This window comes from Salvelinus alpinus, chromosome 7 (genome assembly GCF_045679555.1).
Source record: "Salvelinus alpinus chromosome 7, SLU_Salpinus.1, whole genome shotgun sequence".
NCBI lineage: Eukaryota > Metazoa > Chordata > Actinopteri > Salmoniformes > Salmonidae > Salvelinus > Salvelinus alpinus.
The window spans coordinates 23845987-23862150 of NC_092092.1; the positions used below are offsets into that span (position 1 = coordinate 23845987).

General features: G+C 42.7%; 1 protein-coding gene across 6 annotated transcripts in view; it reads left to right on the top strand.

Moving 5' to 3' along the window:
• The window catches only part of tanc2b (tetratricopeptide repeat, ankyrin repeat and coiled-coil containing 2b), a 237133-nt gene that overhangs the window by 131095 nt on the left and 89874 nt on the right, over positions 1-16164 (top strand). For 2 of the 6 annotated variants that reach the window (XM_071409521.1, XM_071409522.1), the window contains exon 1: positions 13541-14193. The exons of the other annotated variants lie outside the window; for them this stretch is intronic. In XM_071409521.1, coding sequence (XP_071265622.1) covers positions 14079-14193 — 115 coding nt within the window. In that variant the 5' untranslated portion in view covers positions 13541-14078. Of the gene's footprint in view, positions 1-13540; positions 14194-16164 lie in introns of those variants that run through there. 6 annotated transcript variants of the gene reach the window in all.

Here is a 16164-nt window from a genome sequence, read left to right on the forward strand (position 1 = left end):
CACATGAAATGGATAACACATGCAATACACATGAATTGGATAACACATGCAATACACATGAAATGGATAACACATGCAATACACATGAAATGGATAACACATGCAATACACATGAAATGGATAACACATGCAATACACATGAAATGGATAACACATGCAATACACATGACATGGATATCACATGCAATACACATGACATGGACAACACATACAATACACATTAAATGGATGACACATGCAATACACATTAAATGGATAACACATGCAATACACATGACATGGATAACACATGCAATACACATGAAATGGATAACACATGCAATACACATGACATGGATAATACTTGCAATACACATGAAATGGATAATACTTGCAATACACATGAAATGCCCAAGAAGACGTGCTCATATCCTACTGAGTTTTCTGGCTTAAATTAGTGTTTGGGTGCAGTAGTCCAGGAGACCTTTTTAACAATAGTCGATACACACGCTCAGTGATATATTAGTCTGGTTTATGACTTGTAATCACTGACTGACTGTTTGTTGGTTAATAAGCTGAAGTGTCTGTCTGGTTGTTTGTTGGTTAATAAGCTGAAGTGTCTGTCTGGCTGTTTGTTGGTTAATAAGCTGAAGTGTCTGTCTGGCTGTTTGTTGGTTAATAAGCTGAAGTGTCTGTCTGGCTGTTTGTTGGTTAATAAGCTGAAGTGTCTGTCTGGCTGTTTGTTGGTTAATAAGCTGAAGTGTCTGTCTGGCTGTTTGTTGGTTAATAAGCTGAAGTGTCTGTCTGGCTGTTTGTTGGTTAATAAGCTGAAGTGTCTGTCTGGCTGTTTGTTGGTTAATAAGTAATAATAGCACCGGAGAAGAAGGCAGACGTTTTACATGTTCCCAACCGATTGTGATTTTTTTGTTTGTTTATTTGCATTTTTTGTAACATATTATTTTTACTTATATTGTACATAATTTTGCCGGTACCATCTCTTATGACCGAAAATAACTTCTGGACATCAGGACTGCGATTACTCACCATGGACTGGCAGAATCCTTTTTTTAAATTTGCGAGTCTGTCGAGCCTGATGCCAACGATATACTGCTTTCTCGGGAACAGGCCCAGATCCCCGTGATTTGCGTGAAGAGGAGGCGGAGAAAAAGGGGCCAAAGGGCAGGCTGCCTTCTGAGAATTCATAGGCGATCGAATAAACCCCCACTTTCTTCCATTCTGCTAGCAAATGTGCAATCTTTGGAGAATAAAATAGATGACCGACGCGTAAGATTAAACTACCAACGGGACATTCAAAACTGTAATATCTTATGCTTCACGGAGCTGTGGCTGAACGAAGATACTATAAACATACAGCTGGCTGGTTATGCTCTGGACCTGCAGGACAGAACAGCGACGTCTGGTAAGACATGGGGCGGCGGGCTATGTATTTTTGTAAATAACAGCTGGTGCACGATATCTAAGGAAGTCTCGAGCTATTGCTCGCCTGAGGTAGAGTATCATGATAAGCTGTAGACCACACTATCTACCGAGAGAGTTTTCATCTGTATTTTTCGTAGCTGTTTCCATACCACCACAGTCAGAGGCTGGCACTAAGACAGCATTGAATGAGCTGTATTCCGCCATAAGCAAACAAGAAAATGTTCAACCAGAGGTCCTAGTAGCCGGGGACTTTAATGCAGGGAAACTTAAATCCGTTTTACCAAATTTCTGTTAAATGTGCAACCAGAGGAAAAAATACTCTGAACCACCTTTACTCCACACACAGAGCTCTCCCTCGCCCTCCATTTGCCAAATCTGACCAAAATTCTAATCTCCTGATTTCTGCTTACAAGCAAAAATTAAAGCAGGAAGCACCAGTGACTAGATCAATAAAAAAAGTGGTCAGATGAAGCAGATGCTAAGCTATAGGACTGTTTTGCTAGGACAGACTGGAATATGTTCCGGGATTCCTCTGATGGCATTGAGGAGTACACCACATCAGTCATTGGCTTCATCAATAAGTGCATCGATGACGTCGTCCCCACAGTGACTGTACGTACATACCCCAACCAGAAGCCCGGCAACATCCGCACTGAGCTGCTGCTTTCAAGGAGCGGGACTTTAACCCCGGAAGCTAATAAGAAATCTCACTATGCCCTCCGACGAACCATCAAACAGGCAAAGCATCAATACAGGACTAAGATTGAATCGTACTACATATGCTCTGACGCACGTCGGATGTGGCAGGGCTTGCAAATCATTACTGACTACAAAGGGAAGCACAGCCGAGAGCTGCCCAGTGACACGAGCTTACCAGACGAGCTAAACTACTTCTATGCTCGCTTCGCGGCAAATGGCACTGGAACATGCATGAGAGCACCAGCTGTTCCGGAAGACTGTGTGATCACGCTCTCCGCAGCCGATGTGAGTAAGACCTTTAAACAGGTCAACATTCACAAGGCCGCTGGGACAGACGGATTACCAGGACCTGTACTGCGAGCATGCTCTGACCAACTGGCAAGTGTCTTCACTGATATTTTCAACTTCTCCCTGTCCGAGTCTGTAATACCAACATGTTTTAAGCAGACCCCCATATCCCTGTGCCCAAGAACACTAAGGTAACCTGCCTAAAAGACTACCGACCCGTAGCACTCACGTCTGTAGCCATGAACTGCTTTGAAAGGCTGGTCATGGCTCACATCAACACCATTATCCCAGAAACCCTAGACCCACTCCAATTTGCAAACCGCCCCAACAGATCCACAGATGATGCAATCTCTATTGCACTCCACACTGCCCTTTCCCACCAGCACAAAAGGAACACCTATGTGAGAATGCTATTCATTGACTACAGCTCAGCGTTCAACACCATAGTGCCCTCAAAGCTAATCAATAATCTAAGGACCCTGGGACTACACACCTCCCTCTGCATCTGGATCCTGAACTTCCTGACGGGCCGACCCCAGGTGGTAAGGGTAGATAACAACACGTCCCACACGCTGATCCTCAACACAGGGGCCCCTCAGGGGTGCGTGCTCAGCCCCCTCCTGTACTCCCTGTTCACTCATGACTGCACGGCCAGGCACGACTCCAACACCATCATTAAGTTTGCCGATGACACAACAGTGGTAGGCCTGATCACCGACAATGACGAGACAGCCTATACGGAGGAGGTCAAAGGCCTGGCCGTGTGGTGCAAGGACAACAACCTCTCCCTCAACGTGATCAAGACTAAGGAGATGATTGTGGACTACAGGAAAAAGAGGACCTAGCATGCCCCCATTCTCATCGACGGGGCTGCAGTGGAGCAGGTTGAGAGCTTCAAGTTCCTTGGTGTCCACATCATCAACAAACTAACATGGTCCAAGCACACCAAGACAGTCATGAAGAGGGCACGACAAAACCTAGTCCCCCTCAGGAGACTGAAAAGATCTGTCATGGGTCCTTAGATCCTCAAAAGTGTCTACAGCTGCAACATCGAGAGCACCCTGACTGGTTGCATCACTGCCTGGTATGGCAACTGCTAAGCCTCCGACAGCAAGGCACTACAGAGGGTAGTTCGAACGGCCCAGTACATCACTGGGGCCAAGCTCACAGCCATCCAGGACCTCTATACCAGGCGGTGTCAGAGGAAGGCTGTAAAAATTGTCAAAGACTCCAGCCACCCTAGAAATAGACTGTTCTCTCTGCTACCACACGGCATGCGGTACCGGAGCGCCAAGTCTAGGTCCAAGAGGCTTCTTAACAGCTTCTACCCCCAAGCCATAAGGCTCCTGAACACCTAATCAAATGGCTACCCAGACTAATTGCATTGCCCCCCCCCCTCTTTTACACCGCTGCTACTCTCTGTTGTTATCATCTATGCATAGTCACTTTAATAACTCTACCCACATGTACATATTATCTCAACTAACCGGTGCCCCCACACATTGACTCTGTACCAGTACGCCACTGTATATAGTCTATTGTTATTTTACTGCTACTCTTTAATTATTTGTTTATTTTATTTCTTATTCTTATCTGTATTTATTTATTATTATTATTAAAAAAATTGTAAACTGCATTGTTGGTTAGGGAGGGGCTCGTAAGTAAGCATTTCACTGTAAGGTCTACACCTATTTTATTCGGCGCATGCGACTAATACAATTTGATTTGATTTGAAGTGTCTGTCTGGCTGTTTGTTGGTTAATAAGCTGAAGTGTCTGTCTGGCTGTTTGTTGGTTAATAAGCTGAAGTGTCTGTCTGGCTGTTTGTTGGTTAATAAGCTGAAGTTTTTGTCTGGCTGTTTGTTGGTTAATAAGCTGAAGTGTCTGTCTGGCTGTTTGTTGGTTGGTTGGTTAATAAGCTGAAGTGTCTGGCTGTTTGTTGGTTAATAAGCTGAAGTGTCTGTCTGGCTGTTTGTTGGTTAATAAGCTGAAGTGTCTGGCTGTTTGTTGGTTAACAAGCTGAAGTGTCTGGCTGTTTGTTGGTTAATAAGCTGAAGTGTCTGGCTGTTTGTTGGTTAATAAGCTGAAGTGTCTGTCTGGCTGTTTTTTGGTTAATAAGCTGAAGTGTCTGTCTGGCTGTTTGTTGGTTAATAAGCTGAAGTGTCTGTCTGTTTGTTGGTTAATAAGCTGAAGTGTCTGGCTGTTTGTTGGTTAATAAGCTGAAGTGTCTGGCTGTTTGTTGGTTAATAAGCTGAAGTGGCTGGCTGTTTGTTGGTTAATAAGCTGAAGTGTCTGTCTGGCTGTTTGTTGGTTAATAAGCTGAAGTGTCTGGCTGTTTGTTGGTTAATAAGTTGAAGTGTCTGGCTGTTTGTTGGTTAATAAACTGAAGTGTCTGGCTGTTTGTTGGTTAATAAGCTGAAGTGTCTGTCTGGCTGTTTGTTGGTTAATAAGCTGAAGTGTCTGGCTGTTTGTTGGTTAATAAGCTGAAGTGTCTGGCTGTTTGTTGGTTAATAAGCTGAAGTGTCTGTCTGGCTGTTTGTTGGTTAATAAGCTGAAGTGTCTGTCTGGCTGTTTGTTGGTTAATAAGCTGAAGTGTCTGGCTGTTTGTTGGTTAATAAGCTGAAGTGTCTGGCTGTTTGTTGGTTAATAAGCTGAAGTGTCTGGCTGTTTGTTGGTTAATAAACTGAAGTGTCTGGCTGTCTCTACTGAGATGTTGGTTGCATCCCAAATAGCACCCTATTTCCTATAGTGCTCTGGCCAAAAGTAATGCACTTTATAGGGAATAGGTTGCCAATTTGGGATGCACTGTAGAGCCACAGCAAGCTGATTACTCAACTGTGAAACTTTTAAAGGCATTATTTCAACATCTCTCTTTTTGCATCTGACTGCTTCCCCCTAATTTATAACAGCTAGAGATCAAAACGATTAGTGTTGATTACTGTTTCCTTTTTACTTTCACATGGATTTCCACATAAGATGGAAAATTAGTGCATTTGCCCTTCAAACCTCACTGCTCTTCCACCCTCACTGCAATTATAATGCTATTATTAGTGTATCTGAATTCCATTGTCTGTTCTACTCACCCTGCCTCCACTGTATTGTATTGCAGTTTTACGTTTAAAGATATATTATTGTACAGGAGTGGGTTTCGGCTTTGGGAAATCCACCCATGCTGTACATTGAGCCCAGTGTAGAAGTGTGTGGTAAGGTAAAGCATGTGTTAAATTACTGTATTGTGCTGTACTACAGGCCTAGCTTGGGCCTAGGAGTGTGTGAAAAATATAGTCATCTCTGTGTGGCTAATGCTGAGATGAAGACTGACATTTATACATTTCAATCTCCTCCTTCTCTCCAAATCTCTTTACCCACTCAGCCCAGGGCCCATCGTTCTCCAATAGCGGAGGTGCATAAAGATGCACTTACCCCCATGTGCTTACCACAAATTCCTTGTTTTGCTTAGTTCGCCGTATTGTACATTGCGCTCCATTACTCTTTTTTGTATGGTCATTAGCAGAGTACACACAATCCGAATTTTAGCTTCAAGAAGCCGGCAATTTTAAAACCTGAAAAAGTAGATTGTACTGATTTATTGGCACATTGAACCATACGTGCGCCATAGTTTAAAACCTCAGTGGATAGTGCTAAAATAATGACGTCAGATCTGAATTCTGCCATCTTTATGCACGTTTATGCACAATCTGCGTGTCCCACTATAACCCTTCCCCCTCCCCCCTCTGTCCCGGACACGTACAGTCATTTGTTCCGCAAAATGGAAATATGACATGTTCAGCTCCTCTGACTTTTCACAGTTGGAAAGAAATTGAGAAAAGGCTAAATGATTGAGAAGGTAATTGAAAAGGAAAAATATAATGTCATAACAACCAGTGGACCTGAACGCATCAATACTGAATGAGGAAATCAGTGCATGTGTCTGGATTGGCACCTTCATCCCTATATAGTGCAATACTTTTGTTTTTCAACTATAAGGCTCTGATTAATAGTATTGCTTCATAAAGGGTGCCATGTCAGACTCACTCAGTGGTTATCGTTTAGCAGATACCAATCTAATAAACCTGTGGTTTTCAGACCATGCCACCCATTGTGTCTACTTCAGTAAGCTCAAAGGGTTTGTCAATAGTGGCTCCTAAGTAAGGTCTATGTTGTATTTGGCGCATGTGACAAATATATTTTTTTGTGATTTTGATTTGTTTGTCTTTTGGAATACCAAAATATCAATGACTGGAAGATGGAAGTCTATTGAGGTGCAGATAGACTATACATAGCAAACAAACATAATTTTATAATTCGTAGACAAGGGAGCTTTTATTGGCCGCCAGATTACCAAGATAACTCAGTGGTTGTAAATAGACTAACAAGTCATTGTCTGCTAGTCGTATTCCAGATTTAGCTGGGACCAGCTAGATATAATAGGTCTATGAGTTTTACAGATTATAAATTAGCCTGCTTAGCGAAATGTTTTGGTCTGCTAGTTTGTCTTTAGAGAGTATGTTTAAGATTAAACTTTAACATTCTTAAGTAGCACCGCTGGCCCTTAGATATACACAGAGAGCTAACATGGATAATATGCATGTCAATTTCTACTGGCTCAAAGTGGAGGAAAGATTGACTTCATCACTACTTGTATTTGTGAGAGGTATTGACATGTTGAAGCACCAAGCTGTCTGTTTAATCGACTAGCACACAGTTCAGACACCAATGCATACCCCACAAGACATACCACCAGAGGTCTCGTCACAGTGCCCAAGTCCAGAACAGACTATGGGAGGCGCACAGTAAAACATAGAGCCACGACTACTTGGAACTCTATTCCACATCAAGTAACTGATGCAAGCAGTGAAATTAGATTATTATTTTTAAAGATAAAAATGCACCTCATGGTTTTGTCTGAACAGGTATTTAACGTTTGAGCCAGTTCACCGTGTTGTAATTTATCTAGTGACATAGTAGCACTGTCTATTGAACTATAATAACAGGGCCAGTTTACAAGTAGGCCTAGCCTTATTATAACTTTATGTACCAGGAAACTTCTCTTTTTACGCATCGCAGCATCCTGGTGCGGGTTTGTTCTATTTAGGCCTATAGGAGACTAGATCACGGTGGTCTTATTTTCTGTCTCACTGCAGAAGATGTCATTTTGTTTCTTACAGACTTGTGCAATTCCATACCCGCACTTCTGGACCTAATCAAAGAGTTTGGTGTGTTCTCGGGATACAAAATAAATAATGTAAAATCCTCAGTTATGATGCTAGAGGAGGAAAGACGTAGGCCTACACCTCTGACTTCTTTTTTGAACGCAACGGAATGCTTTACATATCTCGGGATTCGTATTATGCCAAAGATTGACTGCATAGTCTCAACTAACTATGACCCTGTCTTAGATTCAGTAACTCAAATGATAGATAGATGGTCATCTTTACCTATATCTTTAATTGGCCGGATTAACATTCTGAAAATGAATGTCCTCCCAAAACTGTTGTATCTATTTCAGAACATTCCCTTGCCGCAGCCACCATCCCTCTTTACAAGGCTTAAAAAGATGTTCACTATATTTATCTGAAACAGCAGACTTCCCAGAGTTCGCTTGTCCTTATTGTACCTACCGTATGACAAAGGGGGGCTCCATTTGCATTAATATCCAGTGGTACTACTGGGCAGCTCAACTTCGCCCTGCTATGTACTATTTTACCTCGGAGTCTCTCCCTTCGTGGATGAAGATTGAAATGTCTTCAGTTGTACCCAAATTACCCCTTAACCTCTACATTTACTCAGCTGATATCAAGACACACAAAAAAACATGTTTTTAATATGATCAATGTTTGGTATGAGGTGTGGAAGTTCCTCGATGAAACGCATTCTTTGTCATGTTTTAGTACTATCTGGGGAAACCACAGTTTCCCTCCTGGGAGAGCTGATCTGGGTTTCCAGCAAGGGTTTACGGAAAGTTTGAGACCTGTATAAAGAATGTATTTTTATGTCATTTGAAGAACTCATAGCAAAATATGACATTCCTAGAATTAGTTTAAAAAATATATATTTACAGCTAAGGAGCTTCCTCACGGCTGCCCAAAACCTAACAGAACCCCTTCTGTCCACTTAAGAAAATACGATCTCAACCTATTGTAGTGGTAAGGGTAGAATTACAGCTCAATACAATATGCTAGAGTCTGGCTCAACCAAATCCTCTGTGCACAAACTGAACTTTTGGAAGGAAGATATTCGGGAGGACATAAACTTGGACACAGACTGTGAATACTCGGCTAAAACTATTGCAATACAATTGGTTGATGCGAACATACAGTTGAAGTCGGAAGTTTACATACACCTTAGCCAAATACATTTAAACTCAGTTTTTCCCAACATTTAATACCAGTAAAAATTCCCTGTCTTAGGCCAGTTAGGATCACCACTTTATTTTAAGAATGTGAAATGTCAGAATAATAGTAGAGAGAATGGTTTATTTCAGCTTTTATTTCTTTCATCACATTCCCAGTGGGTCAGAAGTTTACATACACTCAATTAGTATTTGGTCCCATTGCCTTTAAATTGTTTAACTTGGGTCAAACGTTTTGGGTAGCCTTCCACAAGCTTCCCACAAATGGTTGGGTGAATTTTGGCCCATTCCTCCTGACAGAGCTGGTGTAACTGAGTCAGGTTTGTAGGCTTCCTTGCTCGCACACGCTTTTTCAGTTCTGCCCACAAATGTTCTATAGGATTGAGGTCAGGGCTTTGTGATGGCCACTCCAATACCTTGACTTTGTTGTCCTTAAGCCATTTTGCCACAACTTTGGAAGTATGCTTTGGGTCATTGTCCATTTGGAAGACCCATTTGCGACCAAGCTTTAACTTCCTGACTGATGTCTGGAGATCTTTCTTCAATATATCCACATCATTTTCCTGCCGCATGATGCAATATATTTTGTGAAGTGCACCAGTCCCTCCTGCAGCAAAGCACCCCCACAACATGATGCTGCCACCCCCGTGCTTCACGGTTGGGATGGTGTTCTTCGGCTTGCAAGCGTCCCCCTTTTTCCTCCAAACATAACGATGGTCATTATAGCCAAACAGTTCTATTTTTGTTTCATCAGACCAGCGGACATTTCTCCAAAAAATACTATCTTTGTCCCCATGTGCAGTTGCAAACCGTAGTCTGGCTTTTTTATGGCGGTTTTGGACCACTGACTTCTTCCTTGCTGAGCGGTGTCGATATAGAACTGTGGATATAGATATTTTTGTACCTGTTTCCTCCAGCGTCTTCACAAGGTCCTTCGCTGTTGTTCTGGGATTGATTTGCACTTTTCGCACCAAGGTACGTTGATCTCTAGGAAACAGAACCCGTCTCCTTCCTGATCGGTATGATGGCTGCGTGGTCCCATGGTGTTTATACTTGCGTACTATTGTTTGTACAAATGAACGTGGTACCTTCAGGCTTTTGTAAATTGCTCTCATGGATGAACCAGACTTGTGGAGGTCTACAATTTTTTTTCTGAGGTCTTGGCTGATTTCTTTTGATTTTCCCATGATGTCAAGCAAAGAGGCACTGAGTTTGAAGGTAGGCCTTGAAATATATCCACAGGTACACCTCAAAACGACTCAAATGATGTCAATTAGCCTATCAGAATTTTCTAAAGCCATGACATAATTTTCTGGAATTTTCCAAGCTGTTTAAAGGCACAGTCAACTTAGTGTATGGAAACTTCTGACCCACTGGAATTGTGATACAGGGAATTATAAGTGAAATAATCAGTTTGTAAACAATTGTTGGGAAAATTACTTGTGTCATGCACAAAGCACATGTCCTAACCGACTTGCCAAAACTATAGTTTGTTAACAAGAAATTTGTGGAGTGGTTGAAAAACGAGTTTTAATGACTCCAACCTAAGTGTATGTAAACTTCCAACAGGCCTAGTATTGCCCAAAGGCTTAGGGAAATGTCGTATTGCCTAACAATGGAAAAGAAAACATATATGGTTAAGGTTTAACAAGACACTTTTGAAAAGGTTTGGGGACCATTTCTGGATTTTGTTGAGCAGAGCGATGTGGGTGAAATATTGACTAATGAAGGGAACTCTGGGTAGTGTACTATGCTTTGTGTGCATGTGGGGTGGTGGTGAAAGATATCCGATTGCCTTGTGGCGCTGTTTCATCTGAAATTTGTCCCAATGATGTCCTCTCTTATTGGATCAGACCACTGTAAAATGTCGTTTTGGTGGTTTTATGCTTCTGTAACACTGTTTTGTCTTAATAGTTTCATCATTTATTTATTTAAATTTTTTGTTGCTGTTAACTTTTGATGTGTTTTTTGCTGTTTCTTTTTTTTCATGTAATTTTTCAGCTTATATACAGTGGGGCAAAAAAGTATTTAGTCAGCCACCAATTGTGCAAGTTTTCCCACTTAAAAAGATGAGAGAGGCCTGTAATTTTCATCATAGGTACACTTCAACTATGACAGACAAAATTTGAAAAAAAATCCAGAAAATCACATTGTAGGATTTTTTATGAATTTATTTGCAAATTATGGTGGAAAATAAGTATTTGGTCAATAACAAAAGTTTATCTCAATACTTTGTTATATACCCTTTGTTGGCAATGACAGAGGTCAAACGTTTTCTGTAAGTCTTCACAAGGTTTTCACACACTGTTGCTGGTATTTTGGCCCATTCCTCCATGCAGATCTCCTCTAGAGCAGTGATGTTTTGGGGCTGTTGCTGGGCAACACGGACTTTCAACTCCCTCCAAAGATTTTCTATGGGGTTGAGATCTGGAGACTGGCTAGGCCACTCCAGGACCTTGAAATGCTTCTTACGAAGCCACTCCTTCGTTGCCCAGGCGGTGTGTTTGGGATCATTGTCATGCTGAAAGACCCAGCCACGTTTCATCTTCAATGCCCTTGCTGATGGAAGGAGGTTTTCACTCAAAATCTCACGATACATGGCCCCATTCATTCTGTCCTTTACACGGATCAGTCGTCCTGGTCCCTTTGCAGAAAAACAGCCCCAAAGCATGATGTTTCCACCCCCATGCTTCACAGTAGGTATGGTGTTCTTTGGATGCAACTCAGCATTCTTTGTCCTCCAAACACGATGAGTTGAGTTTTTACCAAAAAGTTCTATTTTGGTTTCATCTGACCATATGACATTCTCCCAATCTTCTTCTGGATCATCCAAATGCTCTCTAGCAAACTTCAGACGGGCCTGGACATGTACTGGCTTAAGCAGGGGGACACGTCTGGCACTGCAGGATTTGAGTCCCTGGCGGCGTAGTGTGTTACTGATGGTAGGCTTTGTTACTTTGGTCCCAGCTCTCTGCAGGTCATTCACTAGGTCGCCCCGTGTGGTTCTGGGATTTTTGCTCACCGTTCTTGTGATCATTTTGACCCCACGGGGTGAGATCTTGCGTGGAGCCCCAGATCGAGGGAGATTATCAGTGGTCTTGTATGTCTTCCATTTCCTAATAATTGCTCCCACAGTTGATTTCTTCAAACCAAGCTGCTTACCTATTGCAGATTCAGTCTTACCAGCCTGGTGCAGGTCTACAATTTTGTTTCTGGTGTCCTTTGACAGCTCTTTGTTCTTGGCCATAGTGGAGTTTGGAGTGTGACTGTTTGAGGTTGTGGACAGGTGTCCTTTATACTGATAACAAGTTCAAACAGGTGCCATTAATACAGTAAACGAGTGGAGGACAGAGGAGCCTCTTAAAGAATAAGTTACAGGTCTGTGAGAGCCAGAAATCTTGCTTGTTTGTAGGTGACCAAATACTTATTTTCCACCATAATTTGCAAAGAAATTCATAAAAAATCCTACAATGTGATTTTCTGGATTTTTTTTCTCATTTTGTCTGTCATAGTTGAAGTGTACCTATGATGAAAATTACAGGCCTCTCTCATCTTTTTAAGTGGGAGAACTTGCACAATTGGTGGCTGACTAAATACTTTTTTGCCCCACTGTATGTCTTGTTAAAGAAGAAAATCAATAAACATATTGTTTAAAAAAAATGCACCTTTTGGAACAGTGAGGACTGTGAAGCAACACAAACATAGGCACAGACACATGCACACATACACATGATAACATACACACTATACACACATGTACATATGTATTTTGTGTTGTATATATGTGATAGTGGATTAGGGGCCTGAGGGCACTCACTTAGTGTGTTGTGAAATCTGTTATGAATATATTGTAATGTTTTTTAAATTGTATAACTGCGTTAATTTTGCCGGACGTCAGGAAGAGTAGCTGATGCCTTGGCAGCAGCTAATGGGGATCTATATTAAATACAAAATACACATTTTCAGAAAAGGTTCTGAATTTCGCTTCCCAATTCTCTATTAGAACTTTGCTGCTACGTATGACGAGAACAGAAAACATAATAATGATTATGGCTTATTGAGAGACAGAGAGAAGGGTAGGGGGAGACAGATAGAGAAGGGTAGGGTGAGACAGATAGAGAAGGGTAGGGGGAGACAGATAGAGAAGGGTAGGGGGAAACAGATAGAGAAGGGTAGGGGGAGACAGATAGAGAAGGGTAGGGGGAGACAGATAGAGAAGGGTAGGGGGAGACACAACTAGAATTGAAATCACAAAATGTTGACTGTCACGGAGGACCAGATCCAATCAACATATCGGTCTAAGTTTCCTGCACATCTTTACGCCAACAACAGAGCATCCCCATCCCATAATTTAATCTATTTCAATCCCATGTAATCACACCAGCCAGAGAGGGAGAAAGGAAGGAAGTAACTGAGACCAAGGAAACATGAGAAGAAGGAGAAAATAGAGAATATCTATAAAAATGGCTGCACTTGAAGGGCCATGAGTTTCAAGGGTAAGACAAGGACAGACAGGCGGGTGCAGGGAGGCTCGGGCCCAAAAGGAGGTTGAGTAATATTTTCACAGAGAGACCCTATCTCCCTGCAGATGATCCTGCTTTTGTTTTTACCCAGATCTGTCCCCAAAGCTTCTCACCACTATAAACTGTGAAAGGGTCCCTTTAATACGACCCTCCCTCACTCCCTTCTCCTCTTTTATTACATTTTTTTCTCTCTTTCCATCTATCCATACCCTCCTCCTCCCTCCCCGTCCTCCCTGGTGGTTGCCATGACAACAGCAGCACTGCGCCATTCATCTGCTGGTGTAGAGAGGAGACCTGGGCTCCCTGCTACCATGGAACTATCAGCGCCTCTCACATCCATACATAACACCTCTAAGCGCTAGTCACGGACACGAATGAGCTCGCAATCCATCTAATGGTCCATCTTCGCCTCTGCTGCTTAGGAAAGGTCTTCTTTTTTTGGAAAGAGAAAGCTGGCCAACTGTCTGAGGATGCATGAAGTCATCCGAGGGAATGTCACCTCGGTGTCCCTTTCTCTTTCCCTAGTGACACAGTGACTGCTGCCTGGGTGCCTTCCTCCTCCACCTCCTTCCCCTCTTCCTCTTCCTCCTCTCACTCCTCCTGTCACCCAGCCATATCTGCCTCTTGCCCCCATATCATTTACCGCGGCTGAATCGAGCGGACTGAACAGCGTCAGCAGCACTGAGACCTGTGGAGGATTACTTTGAAAAAAGAGAGGAGGAGAAAGCTTCTTATTTTTCCTCCCGTTTGGCTTGCAGTGCCGCTTGCCGTGTGGCTACCAACCAGAGGCTGTTTTGGATGAACTGGTCATCGTTCAGGGAGGAAGGTCTGTTTGTGTCACTGGACGGAGAAGGAGGGGATCTGGTGACATATTCCAGCCTTCCACAATCATGCGGGATCTGGTTTGAGAATGGTGAGCCACTCCGAACTAGGGATGGGCACGGTTATTAGAATAGCTGAATATCTGAATGGACGTTAGTGTCCTATCACTTGTGTGAGTGTTCATTTTGTAGAGAAAATTTGTAGGCCTATTTTAACAATGACAAAGCTTAAAATAATGTAGGATATACCATACCACTTCTGCTATACCTCACCTGATCTGCGCCAGGCCTGGCCCAGGTGAGAAAGCTCCATGGGGGGTCAGTGTGTAGGAGTGGATGGATTCATCATAGGCTTGAATGCTTTTCTTGGTACAGCAAGCTGGGCTTATAAGGAGAAAGAGGAGGTAGGCTAAGGTCTTTTCGGCTGTAATCAGAATGTAGGTTCAAGGAAGAGTGAATCAACAGGAGTGCCATACTGATACTGTTTTTGCGGCGAGTTTGTCTTGTTTCATGCGTCAGCGTGGGTAGACATTGAATCGTCTCTGAGTGCAAGTGTGTGTGTGTCAAAGCACTAACTGGCTACTGGTGGGCGGCTTCTGGTGCTCACGCTGTAGGATCCACCTGTACTTCTGATTATGTGTGCGCATCCATTTGTTATGTCCATATATATCTGAGTTTATATGTCTGTTAAGAGGTGGAAATAGTATGTTAGGTAGGTTGTTCCCGACCCGCATTGTGTCATCAGGTTGTTGTTGTTATGTATCACAATTTGAGAGACGTCATGTCTTCCTTCCCGCTATCGGCTCCATACCTCCATCAGAGCTGCTTGCCTATCACTCTCTCGCTCTCTCACTCTCTCTCTCTCTCTGTCTGTCTCTCTGTCTCTCTCTGTGTCTCTCTGGGATAGCCATCTAGCTGGTATAAACCACATAACAAAATGAACCTCATCAGTAGCTGCTACTGCTGGTGGTCTCAGGTGAATGAAGGCATTTGATGAGGAGAAGGATACACGCACTCACCATCGACAAATTCCAGAGGAGTTAGCTGCTAGCGTCACTTCCTACAGAGAGCTGTGATAAGGCTCCTTGTTGTCGGTCAGTCTCAGTTAGAAAGGATATTAGCATTAAACAACGACACTCTGTCCCTCTTGACAGACTTAGACACAAACAATCAGTCTGTAATGGTGTGTGTGTGTGCTTTCAGGCAGGGGGCAGCTCGCCTCGCTGTGTCTGTGACATGATTACATCACAGGGCTTGATGATGACATGTGTACATTCAGCCTCTCCGGCTGCCATCTTGGATGAGATGATGTTGAAGGATGTGAATCTGTCACAAGGCATTACCCCTATTGAGCTGAAGGTCATGTTGGGAAGAGATAGACAAATACAGATAGGATTCATCTACCGGTATATGCTCCTTTAGAGTATTGCCTAAGACAATGATGGAACTTGAAAGTCTATGGAAGTAGCATGTGCCGTTAATCAAATGTTGCTATTTCCGTGCGTTAGTTGGTGTCCCCCATTTCATAGTTAAGCCAGATCTCTGTTGAAATGAGGGAGCGTTAGTCACTCAGTATTATTTCTTCATGTTGAATTGTCAATTATTTGTTTCTTGATCTACAGGTAACTGCCAAAATAAAGGAAACACCAACATAAAGCATCTTAATAGGGCCTTGTGCCACCACGAGCCAGAAAAGCTTCAGTGCACCTTAGCATAGATTCTACAAGTGTCTGGAACTCTATTGGATGGATGTGACAATATTCTTCCTTGAGAAATTCCATAATTTGGTGTTTTGTTGATGGTGGTGGAAAACGCTGTTGCTCCAGAACCTCCCATAAGTATTACATTGAGTTGAGATCTGGTGACTGAGAAGGCCATGGCATATGGTTTGCACTGTTTTCATGCTCATCAAACCATTCAGTGACCACTCGTACCCTGTGGATGGAAGCATTGTCATCCTATAGGGGCATAGCCATGGTAGACAAAATAATGGCCTGCCCAGCATTTTTATACATGACCCTAAGCAGTATGGAATGTTAATTGCTTAATTAACTTAGGAGCCA